The sequence below is a fragment of the Mytilus galloprovincialis genome, chromosome 3 (assembly GCF_965363235.1).
Source record: "Mytilus galloprovincialis chromosome 3, xbMytGall1.hap1.1, whole genome shotgun sequence".
Classification (NCBI taxonomy): domain Eukaryota; kingdom Metazoa; phylum Mollusca; class Bivalvia; order Mytilida; family Mytilidae; genus Mytilus; species Mytilus galloprovincialis.
The window spans coordinates 7,607,244-7,632,799 of record NC_134840.1 but is presented as its reverse complement, the minus strand read 5'-3'; the positions used below and the strand labels follow the sequence as shown (position 1 = coordinate 7,632,799).

The window sequence follows — 25,556 nt, the reverse complement described above, 5'->3', positions numbered from 1 at the left end:
CACCGTAACCGTAATAGGTAGAAAAAAAACAAAGGGTGAAATTTGTTCAGGACCAGACCCCGGTTCTTCGTTACATTTGGATCGAAAAGATTCAACGACTCATTGGTAGGGTTATGCCCCTATGAAAATTAACCGATGTCGGTTGACCACCAAAACTCAGAAACCGTAAGTCGTAGACATCTAGGATCTTCACCATTCATCATCAATTCATGTATCTTTTTAAAATATCTCAAGGTCAAATTTGTATGTTGACCTTGACCTTTGACCTAACACCTTGTTACGGAATAATCTCAGAAACCATTATACTTACAGAAGTTTTAAATAGTGGAAAATGTTTGGGTCAGTATGGCGCAACTTTGTTACATTTTGACCGAAGAGATTTGACATTTTTTTAAGGGGCATAACACCTGTTTTAGGTTTCTGGAAAGACAAAATCAGCTTTTACTTTATAACCAAAGGTCCTAGACCCATGGGGTCTTCGGCAATGACATTTGGGACTAATGACCTTGACAAAGGTCAAAAGGTCAAAGGTCAAGGTCATGTCCCATATAGCGAATTTAGTGTTTTTAACCTTATTTAAAGGATTTTCAGTGTGTTTTAAAGCTTTTTAAGGTTGACCTTGACCTTTGACCTTACAACTTTTTAGTCGATATCTCAAAAACGATTGTACTTACAGAAATAGTAAATAGTGAAAAATGTTTAGGTGACTGAGGCACAACTTTTTTACATTTTGACCGAAAGGATTTGACATATTCTTAAGGGGCATAACCCCCGTTAACGGTTTCTGAAAAGGTAAAATTAGCTTAAACTCTTAAACGAAAAGTCCTAGACCCATGGTGTCTTTTACAATGACATCGGGGACTAATGACCTTGACAAAGGTCAAAGGTCAAGGTCATGTCCCATATGGCGAATTATGTGTTTTTGACCTTATTTAAAGTATTTTCAGTGTGTTTTAAAGTTTTCTAAGGTTGACCTTGACCTTTGACCTTACAACTTTTTAGTCGATATCTAAAAAAACGATTGCACTTACAGAAATAGTAAATAGTGAAAAACGTTGAGGTGGATGAGGTGCAACTTTTTTACATTTGACCGAAGAGATTTGACCTTTCTGTAAGGGGCATAACCTGTGTAAGAACTTTTCAATACATTCTACGTCTATTGGAACATGTATTTTACATTACAAAAGGAAAGACCTCTCAATTGTTCAAGAACAGTTGACATTTTAATTTAATATGTATTTCAACAAATTGAAAGAGGGATTGTATAAATTGTATACCGACTATGAATATCCCGGACTAAAGACTTAAACTTAAAAAAAGAAAATTAGAATAACGACCTTTGGTAATTAGACATCGAGACACGTCATACATTGGAAAACGTTGCCTGTGGTCACAGGGGCTTGTTTAGTGCCTGTGGGTCAAACGAGGTTTTTCTGTCAATGGCTGTCGCTATCCTATACATAAAAAAAGAAGATGTGGTATGATTGCCAATGAGACAACTCTCCACAAGAGACCAAAATAACACAAAAATTAACAACTATAGGTCACCGTACGTCCTTCAACAATGATCAAAGCCCACACCGCATAGTCGGCTATAAAAGGCCCCGAAATGACAATGTAAAACAATTCAAACGAGAAAACTGACGGCCTAATTTATGTAAAAAAAGTAATATGTTTATCATATAATTTCAATAAAATCAGCATGTAATGGGACAATCATTTGATTTTGATATGAGGTCTGGTAGATTTTAGAAATAAATATTTCGGTCCCCATTTAGATTAAAATGCATAATCTTGTTAAATCACACATGAAAAATAAATAGTCTAGCCCGATATACATTTTTGTAATCATCTATTATAAACAAAAATCCAGAAAGAAGTGTTATCAGTTGTTGTTTTGAGGGATATACAGTAAACGTTCCGCTCTCTTTTTCTCCTAAACAAACTTCGTTCATTAAATCTAAAAGAAAAATGACTCCCTTATTTTATTATTTTGGATAATGAAACTTCTCTTTTGGATGACCCACTTTGTAATGATACTACGTAATCTGTATCATAACGGGTTTAAAAAAATAGTGAAGGTTTGTTATATGAATGTCTTGTAAAATACTGTATGTTGTAACAATTATATATGTTATGTGTATATGCCCCCTTGGAGACCTAATTTGGAATATCTTATCTTATCTTATCTTTAAAATTTCGAATCATGTCAAGAAATATGGAAACTATATAGTTGCCGTATTTCTTGACATGATTCGAAATTTCATATACGTCATACAAGTGAGAGATTTGGCTGGCTTTAAAACCAGGTTTAATCCACCATTTTCTACATACGAAAATGCCTGTACCAAGTCAGAAATATGACAGTTGTTATCCTTTCGTTTAATATGTTTGTGCTTTTGATTTTGCCATTTGATTAGAGACTTTCCGTTTTGAATTTTCCTTCGAGTTCAGTATTTTTGTTATCTTAATTTTGAGCTAAGCGATACGGGGTATGCGATACAGTGTAGATGATACAGACTGGAATAAAGGAACTGTATTAGATATACATAATTCCTGTATTTAGTACTAGATAAATAATGGTACCTGCTAGCGCTCCAGAGACAATGCAGAGAAATGGAATTATGCTCTGTAACATCTTAATGGCAGTTTGTCATCTGAAAAAAAGTAATTTGATGGAATCAGAATTCTATTGCGTTAGAAATCGAATAGTAATCGTCTTCGTTTAAATGTATTAAATAAACGAACATTCTTTGTGCATCTTTCCCAAGTCAGGAGCCACGGGCACTTGTCTCAGAAAAAAATCCGATATACCTTAATATATAGACAATAACTGTTTAGTGTCTTTCAATATCAGCTGTATTTGTACGAGGCTAGGAAACAAGGTGTATGCGAGCTTTTAGCGAGCTATTACACCTGTTTCGAGCCGAGTACAAATACAGCTGATATTTAAAGACACTAAGCAGTTATTGTCTTTATCCTGCAATTAATTCTGTATATTGTTTGTGTTTTGAAAGACACAAAAACACATGTTTCGCATTTATTTTTGATTTGAAATCCCTTGAGGCCCGTGTAGTAATACGATGTACAGAAATCACACATTCAACTGAAGACGGGTTCGCAAAAAAGGAATCTCGAATGGTCAACAATAATACATCGCTCAAAGTGAATAATTATCTATTTTAACATAACAACTAATTTCAACAGTAAAAACAAATTACAAAACATTGCATGCATTGTTCAATTTGAAACAGGAGTGTACGAGTTGTCCTACGCTTCAGACTCGACATTCACTAAACATGCATGCTGAAATTGATATGGTTGGTTTTGTTTATACACAATCATACACATTCAAATTTTGATATATCGACGGTTGTAATCGTAGAAAAGACTGCTGTTTATTTGTGTATGTTATCAGAAAATTGTTTTAATTCTTATTGCTCTAAAGAAATGATGGAAAAGAAAACGAACGTATAAAAGAAATCGTTAATTCGCAATTGATACGTCGTTGGAATGCGATTGCAATACACATTCTGAGGTCACGCGGGTTCATACAATACTCAGTCCGACAGTGGGCGGAGCTTTAAAGCGATATCTGTATAGTATACAGATACAGATTAGCGATATTTGTAGGGCTGTATCTGTATATTAGAACACCCATTTGCAGGATAAAACTTAGTTAAGCTTTGCCTGTTGCATGAAATGTATGTGTGATCTCCTGTGTATTTTCATAGGCGGATCCAGGGGGACCTGGGGGCCCGGCCCACCCCCCTTTTGTGGGAAAAATTTGGTTGATTATATAGGGAATCACTGAAGCATGGCTGGAGAGCCCCCCCCCCCCCCTTATGAAAAGTTCTGGATCCGCCACTGATTTTAATATCAGTAATGTGTTTGGATCATGTGTGGGTTGTGTGTATGTATATAAAATTGAGAATGGAAATCAAATGGGGAAATTCCCCGAATGTGTCAGAGACAACAACCCGACCATAGAGCAGACAACAGCCGAATGCCACCAATGGGTCTTCAATGCAGTAAGAAACTCTAGCACCCGGAGGAGTCCTTCGGCTGGCCAATATGTATACTAGTTTAGAGATAATAGACGTCATACATAAATCATAATTATACGCAAGAAATTAAAATTAAAAATCATACAGAACTTAAAAGGCCAGATGCTCCTAGTCTGTTTCCCGGCCGTTATTGAAATTCTCGAAAATACTAATATTTGTATATTCCGAAGGCATACTGAATGTTTACGGAGGGGACCAACCTAAGATGCTCCTCACTTGGGACAGGCGCAAAAATGCGATTGGGTTAAACATGTTTTTGAAATCCCAACCCTATGTATGTATGTATGTATGTGCGTATGTATTTGTCGATTATAAAATATTATAAGCTTGGTATCTAAGACAATCTATAAAGTTATAATGAATTCACATCTTTAATGCATGCACTACATATTTTATCTTACTGAAAGGTAATTCTTAAGATAAAATTTATAATTTACTCACCCAACTAAGGTAATATTTTCACTTTTTGAATATAGGTTGATACGTTCTAAATAATTAAGAAATATTACTTAAAAGCTTTTAATCTTTTGATCCTTTTTTATTTCATGATTAATATTTTTAATTTATTGTGCGGTTTAATTTTGACATAAATTTAAGTCGGTGTTTAATTCGTATAAATATAGGATTATCATTTTTTAGATAACTTCGTAATAAAAAGATTTCAAATGATCAACAGTTGTTTGCCTGTGTCGTGCGTGTATCTTCTAATGCTATCATTATAAAAAATGGTGATGTATGACTGTCAATTTTCATTTACATGGATATTTTCTTCGGGGGAATGGTTGCATAATTGTTTTAGATTTATCCTTTTGGCGCTTATTGTTAAATTTGAGCAAATCATTGAATTGAAGCTCTGGCATACGGTACTATAAATCGTATTGTGATCTATTGTGTGTACTCTAGCTTCGAATCACGGTTGTATTGTGCAGCTCTAGTGGTGGTATTGCTACGATTCCATGTACTATTCTGTACATCCTTACTGTTTTGCAGTTGGCCCTCCTTTCGGCTAGTGGTTGTCACTGCCGTAGAGTTTTTAGCACTGATGTTACACTGCTGGTTTGTTGGTAGTTGTTCAATACAAACCGGGCTGATCCTTCTAGTTAAGGTTGGTGAACGGGTCACAGACTGAGCAAGCAGCCTAAGTGATGTCAAAGTCATCGAACATAGTGTTGTTAAATAATAATGTTTACTGAATCGAGATTGCTGACAATGGAAAAAGTGGTGAAAACCCCAAATCAAAATCGAAAATAAACAAATTGAAAATACAAAATATACAGTCGAGAAGAATCAGGGCCTAGATTCTGTAAAATTACGGAGGTTCTCGGGCCTCTCAAGAGTCAAGTATTTCTGGAGGTCTTGAATAAGATGCGGAATTCGAGCGTTACCGATTTTACTGTCTGAATATTAGTTTTGAAGTTTCCGGTTTGTCCAAAGACGAACAAAAATATTATGGATCTAAGAGAACAATCTCTGTTAGCTGGTAATATGTTTATTCTGCAGCATTTCTCATCTATCCACTCAAACTGTCTGTAGTTTAATATGCAAAGTTGATTTGCTCTAAAAGTAAGACCTCAGCATGCTCAGTTCATGTTCGCGATTTCTATCCGAGGTTTATGATTATCCCAAATCACTGAATGCTGTTCTTTTATTGCATTGTGTTAGCTCACCTGTGGACTTTTCTAATCACTTGACGTCCGTCATCGTCCGTCGTCGTCGTCCGTCGTCATTAACTTTAACAAAAATCTTCTGCACTTACATGTACCTACTGGGCCAAATTTAACCAAACTTGGCCACAATCGATGCATGTATTAGGGGGGAGGGGGTATCAATATCCCATATCCCGGTAATGTTTACCCCTAATATCCCAATAAATACTTTTTACAAATATCCCAGAAATAATTAATTCATTCCCAAACCAATTTTGTATACAACATTCGTAAATACATGTTGTATGCGTTGTAGTAAGGATGTGGGCTTTTTCACAGAGAAAAGGTAATCATTCAGATATAATCAAAGACCTTTAAATTTTAATCTACATGTCTCTGGAATAACCAATATATATAATTGATCTATAATTAAGCGCTTGTAACAGTCTTCACGATGAACTGCTACATGTAAATCGACAGGCCTGGAGCTCAATTTTGGAAAGTTTTTAGTTAGATTCTGTTGGCCTGTAGATATGATTTTTACAGACCCAAGAACAATTTTACAAGCCTGGGCTGCCTGGGCTGCCACTCAGCGTGAAGACAGTTGTTACGTCAGTTGATAAATTACTGTAGAGATACATGTAAGCATGTAATTTAACAGTAATTATCATGATTATCACTAAATCATCATGATCAGTTAAACATGAAGTCAATGTCAGATCAAGATTTGTGCTTCCTCTTTCCTCTCATGGGTAAACGTGCAACATTGGTTGCAGATTTCTCCTCTAAAGCCATCTCCACCTCTTCTTGTAATGTGACATCATTCATATCAGATCCTATACAAACTTTTGTCATAGATATAGGAAGATGTGGTGTGAGTGCCAATTAGACAACTCGCCATCAAAATTTTGTCATGCATGCATAATAGGAATCTTCAGAAATTACTATCATGACTTTTACTATTAGCATATTAGTGGTGTGTCTTCAATTGCTCTCATCTCAGAGAAAAGATTTTCAACAATGGTTGTGGATGTACTTTTCAGCGAGAATTTTGCCTGAAATGAAGGTTCTGTTTCATTCACAACATCTCTAAGACTTTTCGAAGCAGTGATTAACTGTGAAATGTCATGTTTTGTCTGCATTGAATTTGCACCATCTGGACCTTGAAGAGCATGTTTTTCTGATGTCATTGTTTTGATCTCAATGTCACAAAGACAAAGAAAGTCATCAATGTCAGCTAGTTTTGTTTGTCTTTAGTAAACCCAAATGCTGACAAGAGCTTGTGTAAAATTTCTATATACTTAAGTAAACTACTGCTGGGGGTTATCATTTTCACCTGACCAACAGCAGTATCACATACAAAAACATTTTTTTTTCTTTGAACACACAGAAGTAGGTTGCTGAAATTGAGCAGTTGTTTGACATCCATCTTCGCTTCCAGCTCTTCCTGTACCTGCCAATCGTTTGACAACTTTGGTTGAAAAAGAGGTTATTCCATGTTTATCTGTTGTTGTAACTGGAGAAATGCCATGAACTTTTTTAAAATCAATTGTACCATTTCTAAGAATCTCATCGTTAATGATTGTATCATCAATTTCATGGTAGGCAAAAATTCCCCCTTTTTCAATGTCTGCTGATGCAGTGTATATAATGTGGTCATGCACAAATAAATGTATGCTATAAACAAGGGGTTGCACACCAATAACTCTTACTGCCATTGCTTTCATTTGTCTGGAATTATGTTGTACTGGAAAGAGAGTAACTGTAGATGTTGAGATATCAAATCAAATCGTTTGAGTCAAAGGCTACTGCTGCTGGGGTTTTAATGGGATCATTCATTTCAATTTAATGTTTATCAAACAACCATAAACTAAATGAAAATCAGCAAAGCACTAAAATTACCTTTTCTAGTAAATTATTTTTGACAATTTTATCAAGTAAGATGTAAATATTTCTGTACTTAACTTTTAAATTCCACATTTCATGTTCAAAATTCAATATTCCTAAAAATGCATCAATATCCCATATCCCATTTAATTTTTGGACAAATACCTAAAAATGCATCAATATCCCATATCCCATTTAATTTTAGGACAAATATCCTGTATCTAAAATTAAAATGGCAAATATCCTGTATCCCAATATACTCTATACAAGCCTCACAATCATCATTGGGGTATCTTTTTTAAAAAATGTGTCCATGGCGACCCGGCCAACCATCCAAGATGACCGCCATGGCTAAAAATAGAACTGTTCATAGGGGTGAAATATAGATTTTGGCTTATACCTCTGAAACCAAAGCATTTAGCGCAGATCTTACATGGGTATAACTGTTTATCAGGTTAAGATCTATCTGCCCTGAAATTTTCAGATGAATCAGACAATCTGTTGTTGGATTGCTCAGCCCCTGAATGGGTAATTTTAAGGAAATTTTGTCGTTTTTGGTTATTATCTTGAATATTATTATAAATAGAGATGATTGAACTGTAAATAGCAATAATGTTCAGCAAAGTAGATCTACAAATAAGTCAACATGACCAAAATGGTCAGTTGACCCTTTATTGCCCTTTATAGTCAATTTTTAACATTTTTTCGTAAATTTTTGTTATCTTTTACAAAAATCTTCTCCTCTGAAACTGATGAGACAAATATAACCAAACTTGTCCACAATCAACATTAGGGTATCTAGTTTTAAAATTGTGTTCAATGACCCCGCCTACAAACGAAAATGGCCGACATGGCTAAAAATAGTACATAGGGTAAAATGCAGTTGTGTGCTCATATCTCTGAAACAAAGCATTTAGAGAAAATCTGACCTAAATAAAATTGTTCATTAGGTCAACATCTATCTACTCAAAAATTTTAAGACCAATGTTGACCCGTTGTTGGTTTGCTACCCTTGAATTGGTAATTTTAAGAAAATTTTGCAGCTCTTGGTTATTCTCTTCAATATTATTATAGACACTCTAAGACATAAGCCTGGATTTACTAATATATTTCTACAAATTTATCTCAGCATGTTATCAGTTATCAGTTAGATTATGATATAAATTATGTGGACACCCTTTCTTAGTGGTTCACTAATTATTATAACCAGATGTTGACCACAAAATGATAAGCTATAAATTTATATTTCTCTGTGTCTTTCCTCTAGGCTTCATTGTATTTCTGAACAATAAATATGAAAAAATATCTTAAGGAGAAAAAATATTATTAAGGAAGTTCACTGCTCAGTTTCAAAATAAATAGCTTTCCATAACACTAGTATATATTGATTGGGGATTAATTGAGAAATAAAAAAAGCAAAAAATATAAAGGTCAATGTGCTTGTTTTTCGAAATTTTGACATTTTTTAGCTCACCTGGCCCAAAGGGCCAAGTGAGCTTTTCCCATCACTTTGCGTCCGTTGTCCGTCGTCGTCCGTCGTCGTTAACTTTTACAAAAATCTTCTCCTTTGAAACTACTGGGCCAAATTAAACCAAACTTGGCCACAATCATCATTGGGGTATCTAGTTTTAAAAATGTGTCCGGTGACCCGGCCAACCAACCAAGATGGCCGCCATGGCTAAAAATAGAACATAGGGGTAAAATGCAGTTTTTGGCTTATAACTCAAAAACCAAAGCATTTAGAGCAAATCTGACTGAGTAAAATTGTTTATCAGGTCAAGATCTATCTGCCCTGACATTTTCAGATGAATCGGACAACCCGTTGTTGGGTTGCTGCCCCTAAAATGGTAATTTTTAGAAAATTTTACTGTTTTTGGTTATTATCTTGAATATTATTATAGATAGAGATAAACTGTAAACAGCAATAATGTTCATCAAAGTAAGATTTACAAATAAGTCAACATGACCGAAATGGTCAATTGACCCCTATAGGAGTTATTGCCCTTTATAGTCAATTTTTAAGCATTTTTTTGTAAATCTTAGTAATCTTTTACAAAAATCTTCTCCTCTGAAACTACTTGGCCAAATTAATCCAAACTTGGCGACAATCATCATTGGGGTATCTACTTTAAAAAATGTGTGGCGTGACCCTGCCAACCAACCAAGATGGCCGCCATGGCTATAAATAGAACATATAGGTAAAATGTAGATTTTGGCTTATAACTCTAAAACCAAAGCATTTAGAGCAAATCTGACATGTGGTAAAATGATGTATTAGGTCAAGATCTATCTGCCCTAAAATTTTCAGACAAATCAGACAACCCGTTGTTGGGTTGCTGCCCCTGAATTGGCAATTTTAAGGAAATTTTGCTGTTTTTTGGTTATTATCTTGAATATTATTATAGATAGAGATAAACTGAAAACAGCAATAATGTTCTGCAAAGTAAGATCTACAAATAAGTCAAATGACCAAAATTGTCAGTTGACCCCTTAAGGAGTTATTGCCCTTTAGAGTCAATTTTGACCAATTTTTTTGTAAATTTTTGTAATCTTTTACAAAAATCTTCTCTGAAACTACTGGACCAAATTAAACCAAACTTGGCCACAATCATCATTGGGGTATATTGTTAAAAAAATGTGTGGCATGAACCCGCCAAACAACCAAGATGGCTGCCATGGCTAAAAATAGAACATAGGGGTAAAATGCAGTTTTTGGCTTATAACTCAAAAACAAAAGCATTTAGAGCAAATCTGACATGGGATAAAATTAATTATCAGGTCAAGATCTATCTGCCCTGAAATTTTCAAACAAATCGGACAACCTGTTGTTGGGTTGCTGCCCCCAAATTAGTAATTTTAAGAAAATTTTGCAGATTTTGGTTATTATCTTGAATATTATTATAGATAGAGATAAACTGTAAACAGCAATAATGTTCAGCAAAATAAGATCTACAAATAAGTCAACAAGACCAAAATTGTCAATTGACCCCTTAATGAGTTATTGCTCTTTATAGTCAATTGTTAACAATTTTCATAAATTTTTGTTAATTTTTGTAAATTTTTAGGAAATATTTTCCACTGTAATTACTGGGCCAAGTTCATTATAGATAGAGATAATTGTAGCAACAAGAATATTCAGTAAAGAAAGATCTACAAACACATCACCATCACCAAAACTCAATTTTGTCATGAATTTATCTGTGTTTATTGTTAATATGCACATAGACCAAGGTGAGCGACACAGGCTCTTGAGAGCCTCTAGTTATAGTTTTTATTGACCAGTTAAAGTTCTTAAAAACTTATAAAAAATAAATAAGATTTAGTAAGACTTTTACAAATTGCTTATAATTATACATGTAAAAGAGTTACAAAAAGCAAATTGGGGTGGTCTTAGGGCAAATTTTTTTAAGGCAATTAATTGGATAAAACCAAAAATCCAAAACATGACAAGCAAACATACTTAATAATAATAGTATGCATATTTAGTTTATTGTGATATTATGGACAACTTTCCCTGCATTTATATGAAATCAAGTTGTGTCTTGACTTAAGTTTTATTTATTCCTTGTATTTCTTAAACTTAAAATATATATATATATACAATAGAAAATGAATAAAACTAACGGTAAATTTATTTTAAATAAACTTTTTATTAGTGAAAAATTGAATTCTTGGGGTTCTTTGATATGCTGAATCGAAACATGTACTTAGATTTTTGATTATGGGCCCAGTTTTCAAGTTGGTCCAAATTGGGGTCCAAAATTAAACTTTGTTTGATTTCAACAAAAATTGAATATACATGTATGGGGTTCTTCAATATGCTGAATCCAACCATGTATTTAGATTTTTAATATTTTGGCCCAGTTATCAAATTGGTCCACATTGAGGTCTAAAGGGTCTAAAATTGAACATTATTTGATTTCATCAAAAATTGAATTCTTGGGGTTCTATGATATGCTGAATCTAACCATGTATTTAGATTTTGGATATTGGACCATAATATGTAAATGTCCAATTTATAAAATTTTTAAGTTTTTAAGTTTAAGTTCTTAGACCACATTCATTCTGTGTCAGAAACCTATGCTGTGTCAACTACATGTATTTAATCACAATCTAAATTCAGAGCTGTATCAAGCTTAAATGTTGTGTCCATACTTGCCCCAACTGTTCAGGGTTCGACCTCTGGGGTCGTATAAAGCTGCGCCCTGGTATTTTTCTTAGTTTTCTATCAATTTCAATTTATTTCACGTTTTTTTTTTCTATACTATATGAAAATAAATATGCTCGAAATGAATTTTATTTGCTACTTACATTCATAAATTTACTATTCACAGCGAGAAATAATGGAAAAAACCACACAGATTTTGAAAAAAAGGGGGAGGGATTTAAAAACTTCTCGTGGCTGTGTTCTATGATCTATGATCATAATTAAGGTATTTTACACAAAAGCAAGCTCTTTGATCTTTTGATAAAATAATATATATTAAGTACTGTGATATGTATGGGACCAGATATTCCGGGATTACGATCAACAAACCCAGCATGATACAAGCCTGGAGTGAAGATAGAAATAAACTGTAAACAGCAATAATGTACAGCTAAGCAAGACCTACATACATGACAAAAAAGTCAACATGACAAAAATAGTCAAGTGACTCCTTAATGAGTTATTGCCCTTTATAGTCAACTTTTTAACAGGTTTCATAAATTTTGTAAATATTAAAATATTTTCCACTGTAACTACTTGGCCAATTTCATTAAAGATAAAGATAATTGTAAGCAGCAAGAATGTTCAGTAGAGTAAGAACTACAAATACATCACCATCACCAAAACACAATTTTGTCATGAATCCATCTATGTCCTTTGTTTAATATGCATCTAGACCAAGCAAGGTGAGTGTCACAATCTCTTTAGCAAGTTTAGAGCCTCTAGTTATGTCTTTTTTATTCAGAGAGGCCATATTACAAGGCTTATTGGGGAAATTTATTTTACATTTAACCCCAAAATTGTAACATAAGTGTGAAAATGTATACTTATGTAGTTTCTTCTTGATATGATTGCACTAATTTGAAACAAAAAATGTATACTATGTAGTTTCTTCTTAATATGATTGCACTAATTAATCAATGTGAAACGAGTGTCATTTGTCTGTTATCAGAGGCTGCAGTATGGTGAGTTACGAAATATTATGTTTGATTGAATTTGTAGTGTTTAAATCTTTTAATTTTATTGCGAATCCTATCATAGTTTTCCACAGATTCACCTGCAAGTTACCTGTCCATTTAAACTTTTGTAAGTCCTATTGTCCCATCTAACAAATACAACAGCTATTGTTCTCTGTTTAGTTTATTCAATGGGACCTTTAAATTTCTTGCAAGAGAAATCTATCACTCACTGATTAATTTACCTGAACAAAAAATTGAACTGTCAACATGGAAATACATGTACAAATAAGTAATTATGAAACTGCATGTGATGATGTATTTTTTCAATCAATAACACATTTTCAATTTGTTTGATATTATAAACACTGATTTAAAAATTAAAAGTTGATTTGTGATCAAATTTCAACATTTTACCTATTAAAATTTGCTTTTTTTAGTCTGTTCATAAGTAAAAACTTGAAATGAGAATGTTAAAATACAGGTCTTCATTATTAAATGTATTCTTTATAACTGAACAACCGCAAAAAAACATGCAAATTCTTTGAAACATAAATGCATGCAGTAGTTAAAAAAAATCAGAAATAAACTTTTTATAATCAAATCAGTGCTTATATTGAACAGATTGAAAATATATTATTAATATTGAATAAATACTGTATCACATGGTTATGTGAGTTTATACATGTATTTCAATGAACAAAGAAGATATTTTTTTGGTCAGGCAAATTAATCAATGAGTGATAGATTTCTCTTGGAAGAAATTTAAAAGGTCCCATCAAATAAACTATACAGAGAACAATACCTGTTGTATTTGTTCAATGGGACAATAGAACTTACAAAAGTTTAAATGGACAGGTAACTTGCAGGTGAATCTATGGAAAACTATGATAGGGTTCGCAATAACAGATGTTCTTAGTTTATGTTTGTCTCTTTTTTATTTATATAATTTTGTATATTAAAATATTTTCTCATGTGTAACAAATTTTGCCAAGTAAGGCAAGGTGTTTTATGTATAAATATATATATGTCCTTTGCTTTCTACTATTCAACACCAACTATTAAGTATTTAGATCCATTTACAGAAAAAAATACTTTTGCTAGATCGGTTAAAATTTGTTTTATACAGTATTGACTAAAGATAATAATTCAATTTCATGTAGAACATGAATTGTTTTATCTACAAAATGTACATGTGGAGATTTTAATACCATCGTGACCATGAACGTCACATAAAAATAAAGTTTACTCTAAGTATTAGTTAGAAATTAAATTAAGAAACTTAATAAAAGAATACTTTGGCTCCATGATTGATGACAGTACTATTAAAACAGAATGGCAAGTCAACAAATTTGTATTATATGTTTTAGGAGAATAATATATAAATCTTATCTGGAAAAACTTGTAACAGAAGTCAATGTGAGCCCATGTAAATGATGTATATCTTAATAGTTGCTGGACCAAAACTTTCTTAAATCATTGCACTTTACAATATGAACCTCAAACAAGTGAGCTAATCAATTAAAAATCACATGTCTTTAAAAATATCTTTAATGCATTTGTTATTGTAATCACTGATCATGAATCCTCTTGACAAGGCATACTAATATTGTAAATTGCCCAGTTTTACCCGGCATTAAAACTCAGTAAAACTGGTGTTTTACCAGTATTTCCCACTGGTCAGCTGGGCATTACTAAAAAACCCAGCCAATCCTGCACTTTTTTTGAGATTATTTCATCCTGAACTTCTGTAGGCCAAAATGAGATAACATGTAGTAGTGAAGGGAATACAGGATACCGAGATTTAAACCTCTTTTTCAAATCCTGGCTATAATACTGAAGAAGTTCATCTTCAGCAATCTCTAACATATCAACACTGTAGTTCAAACTATTATGTTGCAGGTGCTTTCATTTTTAGCTCACCTGGCCCGAAGGGCCAAGTGAGCTTTTCCCATCACTTGGCGTCCGGCGTCCGGCGTCCGTCGTCGTCGTCGTCGTCGTCGTCGTCCGTCGTCGTTAACTTTTACAAAAATCTTCTCCTCTGAAACTACTGGGCCAAATTAAACCAAACTTGGCCACAATCATCATTGGGGTATCTAGTTTAAAAAATGTGTGGCGTGACCCCGCCAACCAACCAAGATGGCCGCCATGGCTAAAAATAGAACATAGGGGTAAAATGCAGTTTTTGGCTTATAACTCAAAAACCAAAGCATTTAGAGCAAATCTGACATGGGGTAAAATTGTTGATCAGGTCAAGATCTATCTGCCCTCAAATTTTCAGATGAATCCGACAACCCGTTGTTGGGTTGCTGCCCCTGAATTGGTAATTTTAGGGAATTTTTGCTGTTTTTGGTTATTATCTTGAATATTATTATAGATAGAGATAAACTGTAAACAGCAATAATGTTCAGCAAAGTAAGATTTACAAATAAGTCAACATGACCGAAATGGTCAGTTGACCCCTTTAGGAGTTATTGCCCTTTATAGTCAATTTTTAACCATTTTTCGTAAATCTTAGTAATCTTTTACAAAAATCTTCTCCTCTGAAACTACTGGGCCAAATTAAACCAAACTTGGCCACAATCATCATTGGGATATCTAGTTTTAAAAATGTGTGGCGTGACCCGGCCAACCAACCAAGATGGCCGCCACAGCTAAAAATAGAACATAGGGGTAAAATTCAGTTTTTGGCTTATAATTCAAAAACCAAAGCATTTAGAGCAAATCTGACACTTGGTAAAATTGTTTATCAGGTCAAGTTCTATCTGCCCTGAAATTTTCAGATGAATCGGACAACCTGTTGTTGGGTTGCTGCCCCTGAATCGGTAATTTTAAGGAAATTTTGCTGTTTTTGGTTATTATCTTGAATATTATTATAGATAGAGATAAACTGTAAACAGCAATAATGTTCAGCAAAGTAAGATTTACAAATAAGTCAACATGACTGAAATGGTCAGTTGACCCCTTTAGGAGTTATTGCCCTTTATAGTCAATTTTTAACCATTTTTCGTAAATCTTAGTAATCTTTTACAAAAATCTTCTCCTCTGAAACTACTGGGCCAAATTAAACCAAACTTGGCCACAATCATCATTGGGATATCTAGTTTAAAAAATGTGTGGCGTGACCCGGCCAACCAACCAAGATGGCCGCCACGGCTAAAAATAAAACAATGGGGTAAAATTCAGTTTTTGGCATATAACTCGAAAACCAAAGCATTTAAAGTAAATCTGACATGAAGTAAAATTGTTTATCAGGTCAAGATCTATCTGCCCTGAAATTTTCAGATGAATCGGACAACCCGTTGTTGGGTTGCTGCCCCTGAATTGGTAATTTTAAGGAAATTTTGCTGTTTTTGGTTATTATCTTGAATATTTTTATAGATAGAGATAAACTGTAAAAAGCAATAAATGTCGGCAAAGTAAGATCTACAAATAAGTCAACATCACCGAAATGGTCAGTTGACCCCTTTAGGAGTTATTGCCCTTTATAGTCAATTTTTACCTTTTTTCGTAAATCTTAGTTATCTTTTACAAAAATCTTCTCCTCTGAAACTACTGGGCCAAGTTCATTATAGATAGAGATAATTGTAAGCAGCAAGAATGTTCAGTAAAGTAAGATGTACAAACACATCACCATCACCAAAACACAATTTTGTCATGAATCCATCTGCTTCCTTTGTTTAATATTCACATAGACCAAGGTGAGCGACACAGGCTCTTTAGAGCCTCTAGTTAATATTAATTGACAATCATTTTTGGTAAACAAAATGATTCTTGTCTGCCCTGTAAATTCTATGTATTGGTTATTTCAGCCTGGAGACAGTCCTGGCAGAGGGACAGAAACCTGCCAATGTAGATATATATTTGATGTGGATGAACATTGAAAGATGTAGACAGATTATACAGCAGTTACATGGTACAGAAAAAGACCAACTTTATTCAGTATGTAATTTTAAACGAATGAAGTATAAATTTATCCTTTATGCCAGTAATCTTTGATCTTCTATTTTTATTTCCATCTGCCACCACATCAAAGCTTAAAAGTACATTTTATTCTCTATTTCATTCTTGTCATATTTAACACTCATTTGCCAGTCCGCTGGGTTTTATTTTTTTAATTTTTAGTTGAAACATATTTTGTTTGTTTAAATAAGCAAAAGGGATGATACACAAGTTACCCAGACGTATAAAGTCTTCTCCAATAAACTATTTGTATCATTATTATAATAAAAGAGGATCAATACAATAAAATATCTATCTACATGATCTTGTTACAATAAGATTTAAATTTTTTGATGTGAATGTTTTTACACTGTATGCACATAATTAAGGTATTTTACACAAAAGCAAGCTCTTTGATCTTTTGATAAAATAAATTTTGGATAATCTCATATTTTTCACAGCATTCAATTTATTTTAGCATGTATTAGTAAACTTAGAACAGGCATTGAATAACCATACAGACATTCTTCAAGCTAAAATCAAACAGCTAAATGGTAATGAATCAACTGGTACCCCCTCAACAATAGCAGATGGAGCAAAGAAAAGAAAAAAATCACCAGAAACAGTTTCAGGTCAAAATATTAAGGTTTTTCACATTAGACTACAAACTATGAAGACTTGGTTTGAGTATTTTAGCTTACTCCTATAAGTTAATTCTTTCTTCTCCTTTTTTTTATGAGATAAGTATATACAAAATGTATATATATATATATATATATGTGATAAATACATAAACTTGATAGACTCAGACTGCATTTTCCCTGTAACTCTGATAGTTTAGAGAAAACAGTAGATGGTTCCTTTTCTTAAAGCATTCAAGTAAATGCTACCATTGTTCATACTTATAATATTATATGGCCCCAATTACAACCATATGCACTAATTTTTTTGTAGATTCTGAAAAGAGCCAGAGGAGAAGTGCCATTGAGGAAACAATCATAGGAAAAGGTGGATTGATGTTCGATGACATTGCAGGCTTAAAAGATGCTAAACAAGCACTGAGAGAGGCAATCATTATGCCATTACACTACCCCCATTTGTTTACAGGTAAGGTTGGGTTAACAAGCATTGAGAGAGGCATTCATTATGCCGTTACACTACCCCCATTTGTTTACAGGTAAGCTTGGGTTAACAAGCACTGAGAGAGGCATTCATTATGCCATTACACTACCCCCATTTGTTTACAGGTAAGGTTGGGTTAACAAGCACTGAGAGAGGCAATCATTATGCCATTACACTACCCCCATTTGTTTACAGGTAATGTTGGGTTAACAAGCACTTAGAGAGGCATTCATTATGCCATTACACTACCCCCATTTGTTTACAGGTAAGGTTGGGTTAACAAGCACTGAGAGAGGCAATCATTATGCCATTACACTACCCCCATTTGTTTACAGGTAAGGTTGGGTTAACAAGCACTGAGAGAGGCAATCATTATGCCATTACACTACCCCCATTTGTTTACAGGTAAGGTTGGGTTAACAAGCACTGAGAGAGGCATTCATTATGCCATTACACTACCCCCATTTGTTTACAGGTAAGGTTGGGTTAACAAGCACTGAGAGAGGCATTCATTATGCCATTACACTACCCCCATTTGTTTATAGGTAAGGTTGGGTTAACAAGCATTGAGAGAGGCATTCATTATGCCATTACACTACCCCCATTTGTTTATAGGTAAATTTTAGTAAACTAGCCCTGAAAGAGATAAATATCACTCCATTAGACTAGCCTTATTTGGTGACATGTAAGATGAGGTAGTTATCATGCCATTACATCATACCTATTTGTTTACAGATATTAAGGTAAGCGAAGCAGGTCGTACGGGAGGCAAATATCTTGCTATTACATTATACCAATTTGTTTACAGGTAAAGTTATGTAGCCTGAGAGAGGCAAGTAGCATGCCATTATACTACCCTCATATCCCTTTAGAGGTAAAGTTAGGGGAACAGGTTCCAAGGAAGGCAATTGTCATGCCTTCATGTTACCCCCATTTGTTAACAGTTCAAATCCGGTAAGCAGGCCATGAGAGAGGCAGTTATCATGCCATTACACTACCCCCAATTATTTACAGTTTAAAAAAAACTGAGGGAGGCAGTTCACATATCTGAGGTGATTTTTCTTATGTACAGGTAAGGTTAAGCAAGCAATGCGTGAGTCAATTATTGTGTCATTACATTTCCCTCATTTGTTTACACATAAGGTAAGTTAATTATTGTTTTATATGCTTGTGAAGAGTATGTATTTGGTACTATATGGATCCACTTATATTAATTTCCTGACCATCATCCCGGATGGCCTCTATTATTACAAAAGCTACCTTTTGTATTTATCTCTTCCTGAATATGCATGAAATATTTGCCCCTGGACATTGAGCAACCAACAATCGATCAATCAATCAATCATTAGAAGCTTTTGCATTGCTTGATTTCTTATTTTATTTATGTTTCAGGTGGAATAAAACCTTGGAAACGAATATTACTTTATGGACCTCCAGGTACAGGGAAGTCTAGACTTGCCCAGGCCATCTCATCAGAAATTAATTCAACATTCTATTGTGTGTCTAGTTCTGATCTTGTGTCAAGCTGGGTTGGAGAGAGTGAAAAGTAAGCTTTATTACATTGTTATATGTTTCTTTATTCTACATTGCTATGTGTTTCTTTATTCTTCATTGCTATGTGTTTCTTTATTCTACTTTGCTATGTGTTTCTTTATTCTACGTTGCTGTGTTTCTTTATTCTACATTGCTATGTGTTTCTTTATCCTACATTGCTATGTGTTTCTTTATTCTTCATTGCTATGTGTTTCTTTGTTTTACATTGCTATGTGTTTCTTTATTTTACATTGATATGCGTTTCTTTATTCTACATTGTTATGTGTTTCTTTATTCTAGTTTCTTTATTCTACATTGCTATGTGTTTCCTTATTCTACATTGCTATGTGTTTCTTTATTCTACATTGTTATATGTTTCTTTATTCTACATCACTATGTGTTTCTTTATTCTACATTGCTCTGTGTTTCTTTATTCTACATTGTTATGTGTTTCTTTATTCTACATTGTTATGTGTTTCTTTATTCTTCATTACTATGTGTTTCTTTATTTTACATTGCTCTGTGTTTCTTTATTCTACATCATTATGTGTTTCTTTATTCTTCTGTGTTTCTTTATTCTACATTGATATGCGTTTCTTTATTCTACATTGTTATGTGTTTCTCTATTCTACATCATTATGTGTTTCTTTATTCTACTTTGCTATGTTTTTCTTTATTCTACATTGCTGTGTTTCTTTATTCTACACTACATTGCTATGTGTTTCTTTACTCTACATTGCTATGGGTTTCTTTATTCTACATTGCTGTGTTTCTTTATTCTACATTGCTATGTGTTTCTTTATCCTACATTGCTATGTGTTTCTTTATTCTACATTGCTATGTGTTTCTTTACTCTACATTGCTATGTGTTTCTTTATTCTACATTGATATGCGTTTCTTTATTCTACATTATTATGTGTTTCTTTATTCTACATTGCTATGTGTTTCTTTATTCTACATTGTTATGTGTTTCTTTATTCTACATTGCTATGTGTTTCTTTATTCTACATTGCTCTGTGTTTCTTTATTCTACTTTGCTATGTTTTTTTTTATTCTACATTGCTGTGTTTCTTTCTTCTACACTACATTGCTATGTGTTTCTTTACTCTACATTGCTATGTGTTTCTTTATTCTACATTGATATGTGTTTCTTTATTCTTCATTGCTATGTGTTTCTTTATTTTACATTGTTATGTGTTTCTTTATTCTACATTGTTATGTGTTTCTTTATTCTACATTGCTATGTGTTTCTTTATCTTTCATTGCTATGTGTTTCTTTATTCTACTTTGCTATGTGTTTCTTTATTCTACATTGATATGCGTTTCTTTATTCTACATTGTTATTTGTTTCTTTATTCTACATTGTTATGTGTTTCTTTATTCTACATTGCTATGTGTTTCTTTATCCTTCATTGCTATGTGTTTCTTTATTCTACTTTGCTATGTGTTTCTTTATTCTAGTTTCTTTATTCTACATTGCTATGTGTTTTTTTATTCTACATTGCTATGTGTTTCTTTATTCTACATTGATATGCGTTTCTTTATTCTATATTGATATGCGTTTCTTTATTCTACATTGTTATGTGTTTCTTTATTCTTCATTACTATGTGTTTCTTTATTTTACATTGCTCTGTGTTTCTTTATTCTACATCATTATGTGTTTCTTTATTCTTCTGTGTTTCTTTATTCTACATTGATATGCGTTTCTTTATTCTACATTGTTATGTGTTTCTCTATTCTACATCATTATGTGTTTCTTTATTCTACTTTGCTATGTTTTTCTTTATTCTACATTGCTGTGTTTCTTTATTCTACACTACATTGCTATGTGTTTCTTTACTCTACATTGCTATGGGTTTCTTTATTCTACATTGCTGTGTTTCTTTATTCTACATTGCTATGTGTTTCTTTATCCTACATTGCTATGTGTTTCTTTATTCTACATTGCTATGTGTTTCTTTACTCTACATTGCTATGTGTTTCTTTATTCTACATTGATATGCGTTTCTTTATTCTACATTATTATGTGTTTCTTTATTCTACATTGCTATGTGTTTCTTTATTCTACATTGTTATGTGTTTCTTTATTCTACATTGCTCTGTGTTTCTTTATTCTACTTTGCTATGTTTTTTTTTATTCTACATTGCTGTGTTTCTTTCTTCTACACTACATTGCTATGTGTTTCTTTACTCTACATTGCTATGTGTTTCTTTATTCTACATTGATATGTGTTTCTTTATTCTTCATTGCTATGTGTTTCTTTATTTTACATTGTTATGTGTTTCTTTATTCTACATTGTTATGTGTTTCTTTATTCTACATTGCTATGTGTTTCTTTATTCTACATTGCTATGTGTTTCTTTATCCTTCATTGCTATGTGTTTCTTTATTCTACTTTGCTATGTGTTTCTTTATTCTAGTTTCTTTATTCTACATTGCTATGTGTTTTTTTATTCTACATTGCTATGTGTTTCTTTATTCTACATTGATATGCGTTTCTTTATTCTATATTGATATGCGTTTCTTTATTCTACATTGCTATGCGTTTCTTTATTTTACATTGCTATGTGTTTCTTTATTCTACATTGTTATGTGTTTCTTTATTCTACATTGCTATGCGTTTCTTTATTTTACATTGCTATGTGTTTCTTTACTCTACATTGCTATGTGTTTCTTTATTCTACATTGCTCTGTGTTTCTTTATTCTACATTGTTATGTGTTTCTTTATTCTACATTGCTATGTGTTTCTTTATTCTGCATTGCTATGTGTTTCTTTATTCTACATTGCTATGTGTTATCTATCCTACATTGCTATGTGTTTCTTTATTCTACATTGTTATGTGTTTCTTTATTCTTCATTACTATGTGTTTCTTTATTCTACATTGCTATGTGTTATCTATTCTGCATTGCTATGTGTTTCTTTATTCTACATTGCTATGTGTTTCTTTATTCTACATTGCTATGTGTTATCTATTCTGCATTGCTATGTGTTTCTTTATTCTACATTGCTATGTGTTTCTTTATTCTACATTGCTATGTGTTTCTTTATTCTACATTGTTATGTGTTTCTTTATTCTGCATTGCTCTGTGTTTCTTTATCCTTCATTACTATGTGTTTCTTTATTCTACATTGCTATGTGTTATCTATTCTGCATTGCTATGTGTTTCTTTATTCTACATCATTATGTGTTTCTTTATTCTGCATTGCTATGTGTTTCTTTATTCTACATTGCTATGTGTTTCTTTATTCTACATTGCTATGTGTTTCTTTATCCTTCATTGCTATGTGTTTCTTTATTCTACTTTGCTATGTGTTTCTTTATTCTACATTGCTATGTGTTTCTTTATTCTAGTTTCTTTATTCTACATTGCTGTGTTTCTTTATTCTACATCGATATGCGTTTCTTTATTCTACATTGATATGCGTTTCTTTATTCTACATTGCTATGTGTTTCTTTACTCTACATTGCTATGTGATTCTTTATTCTACATTGCTCTGTGTTTCTTTATTCTACATTGTTATGTGTTTCTTTATTCTACATTGCTATGTGTTTCTTTATTCTGCATTGCTATGTGTTTCTTTATTTTACATTGCTATTTTTTTTTTTTTTTTTACTCTACATTGCTTTGTGTTTCTTTATTCTACATTGTTATGTGTTTCTTTATTCTACATTGCTATGTGTTTCTTTATTCTACATCGTTATGTGTTTCTTTATTCTGCATTGTTATGTGTTTCTTTATTCTACATTGATATGTGTTTCTTTATTCTACATCATTATGTGTTTCTTTATTCTACATTGTTATGTGTTTCTTTATTCTGCATTGCTCTGTGTTTCTTTATTCTTCATTACTATGTGTTTCTTTATTCTACATTGCTATGTGTTATCTATTCTGCATTGCTATGTGTTTCTTTATTCTACATCATTATGTGTTTCTTTATTCTGCATTGCTATGTGTTTCTTTATTCTACATTGCTATGTGTTTCTTTATCCTTCATTGCTATGTGTTTCTTTTTTCTACTTTGCTATGTGTTTCTTTATTCTACATTGCTATGTGTTTCTTTATTGTACATTGCTATGTGTTTCTTTATTCTAGTTTCTTTATTCTACATTGCTATGTGTTTCTTTATTCTACATCGATATGCGTTTCTTTATTCTACATTGATATGCGTTTCTTTATTCTACATTGCTATGTGTTTCTTTATTCTACGTTGCTGTGTTTCTTTATTCTACATTGCTATGTGTTTCTTTATTCTACATTGTTATGTGTTTCATTATTCTACATTGCTTTGTGTTTCTTTATTCTACATTGCTATGTGTTTTAAATTACATAAAACACAGTTACTGAAACAAATGCTATAAATGTATATTGAATAGTAAAATTAATTCTTAGCAAAAGCAAGTCCAGTATGAAATTGTTATTTCGCATACAAGTATTTTTTAGGATATAAAATGACCAATTTATCATAGCATTTCATCACCGGAATTCTGACTTTCATCTATCGAAATCATTTTTGTCGAGCCTTCGACTTTAGTCGAAAAAGCGAGACTAAGCGATCCTACATTCCGTCGGCGTCGTCGGCGGCGTCCACAAATATTCACTCTGTGGTTAAAGTTTTTGAAATTTTAATAACTTTCTTAAACTATACTGAATTTCTACCAGACTTGGACAGAAGCTTGTTTATGATCATAAGAAAGCATCCAGAAGTAAATTTTGTAAAAATAAAATTCCATTTTTTCCGTATTTTACTTATAAATGGACTTAGTTTTTCTGCGAGGAAACATTACATTCACTCTGTGGTTAAAGTTTTTAAAATTTTAATAACTTTCATAAACTATCCTTGATATGTACCAAACTAGACAGAAGCTTGTTTATGATCATAAGATAGTATCAAGAAGAAAATGTTGTGAAAATAAATTTCCACTTTTCCGTATTTTACTTATAAATGGACTTAGTTTTTCTGCGAGGAAACATTACATTCACTCTGTGGTTAAAGTTTTTAAAATTTTAATTACTTTCATAAACTATCCTTGATTTGTACCAAACTTGGACAGAAGCTTGTTTATGATCATAAGATAGTATCAAGAAGAAAATTTTGTAAAAATAAATTTCCACTTTTCCGTATTTTACTTATAAATGGACTTAGTTTTTTTGCCAGAAACAAAACATTCACCCTGTGGTTTAAGTTTTTAAAATTTTTATAATGTTCTTAAACTATCCTGGATTTCTACCAAACTTAGACAAAAGCTTATTTCTGATCATAAGATATTATTCAAAAGTAAATTTTGTAAAAAAAAAATTCACTTTTTCCGTATTTTACTTATAAATGGACTTAGTTTTTCTTCCAGTTAACATTACATACAGTCTGCAGTTAAAGTTTATAAAACATTTATTAGATTCATAAACTATCCTGGATTTTTTTACCAAACTTGGAAGCGTCTTTCAATCAAAAGGCAGTATCGTTAGGGAAATTTTTATTGATGTTTTTCCTCATTTTTGTTGAGTCTGCGATTAACAGAAAAAGTAGCCGAGACACCGGGTTCCGTGGAACCCTTACGAATTTTTATGAGAACTAAACAATAAAGGTGTACAGTTAAGGTTTTCATAGATTATAAGGGATTAATCCTGCTTGCAGTTGTAGTTCATATTGCATTTCCCCTGAGTCTACTACTAGTATATATTAGTCTCAGATTTGCCGTTATTCAGTTTAATCTCTCGATCATATCGGTTGTTGTTCAAGAATTGGATTAACTTTATTTTTCAACTGTCACTCGTTTCATTACAAAATTAGTGTCTGTCAAATGCTATATATATCCCATAATTTTTTTTCTGATAAACATAAAAAAGTGTGTGGTTCAAGTTTTTTGAAATTTTTGAAATTTTATATTTTTGTCAAAGGGTTTATAAATAAATATTTTGTCAAAATTTGATAAAAATTAAAGAAGCCAAATTAATTTGAGTCAAGGTGTTTGGTACCACCTTAAGTTTTTGTGGTTTTATATGTTTCTGAATACTATACGCAGCAGGTCAACTTTATATGTTTCTGAATACTATACGCAGCAGGTCAACTTTATATGTTTCTGAATACTATACGCAGCAGGTCAACTTTATATGAGTTATGATTTATAATGATTGTAAGGGAACATGTCTGTCTGATAGGTTTCATCTGACCTTGACCTTATTTTCATAGTT

The 25,556-nt window shown here is 32.5% G+C and overlaps 2 protein-coding genes across 5 annotated transcripts in view; one reads left to right on the top strand and one right to left on the bottom strand.

Moving 5' to 3' along the window:
* LOC143067082 (coadhesin-like) overlaps positions 1–4,593 on the bottom strand; it is a 22,837-nt gene extending 18,244 nt beyond the window's left edge. The window contains exons 1-2 of the mRNA XM_076240112.1: positions 4,509–4,593; positions 2,587–2,657 (exon numbers count right to left, since the gene is read on the bottom strand). Coding sequence (XP_076096227.1) covers positions 2,587–2,638 — 52 coding nt within the window. The 5' untranslated portion in view covers positions 2,639–2,657; positions 4,509–4,593. The remainder of the gene's footprint in view (positions 1–2,586; positions 2,658–4,508) is intronic.
* Positions 4,594–5,480: 887 nt separating this feature from the next.
* Positions 5,481–25,556, top strand: part of LOC143067081 (vacuolar protein sorting-associated protein 4-like) — a 30,705-nt gene continuing 10,629 nt past the window's right edge. For 2 of the 4 annotated variants that reach the window (XM_076240108.1, XM_076240109.1), the window contains exons 1-6: positions 5,481–5,547; positions 12,760–12,772; positions 16,576–16,705; positions 17,184–17,337; positions 17,660–17,812; positions 19,220–19,373. In XM_076240108.1, coding sequence (XP_076096223.1) covers positions 5,517–5,547; positions 12,760–12,772; positions 16,576–16,705; positions 17,184–17,337; positions 17,660–17,812; positions 19,220–19,373 — 635 coding nt within the window. In that variant the 5' untranslated portion in view covers positions 5,481–5,516. Of the gene's footprint in view, positions 5,548–6,146; positions 6,355–12,759; positions 12,773–16,575; positions 16,706–17,183; positions 17,338–17,659; positions 17,813–19,219; positions 19,374–25,556 lie in introns of those variants that run through there. The other 2 variants (XM_076240110.1, XM_076240111.1) reach the window with 2 other exon arrangements.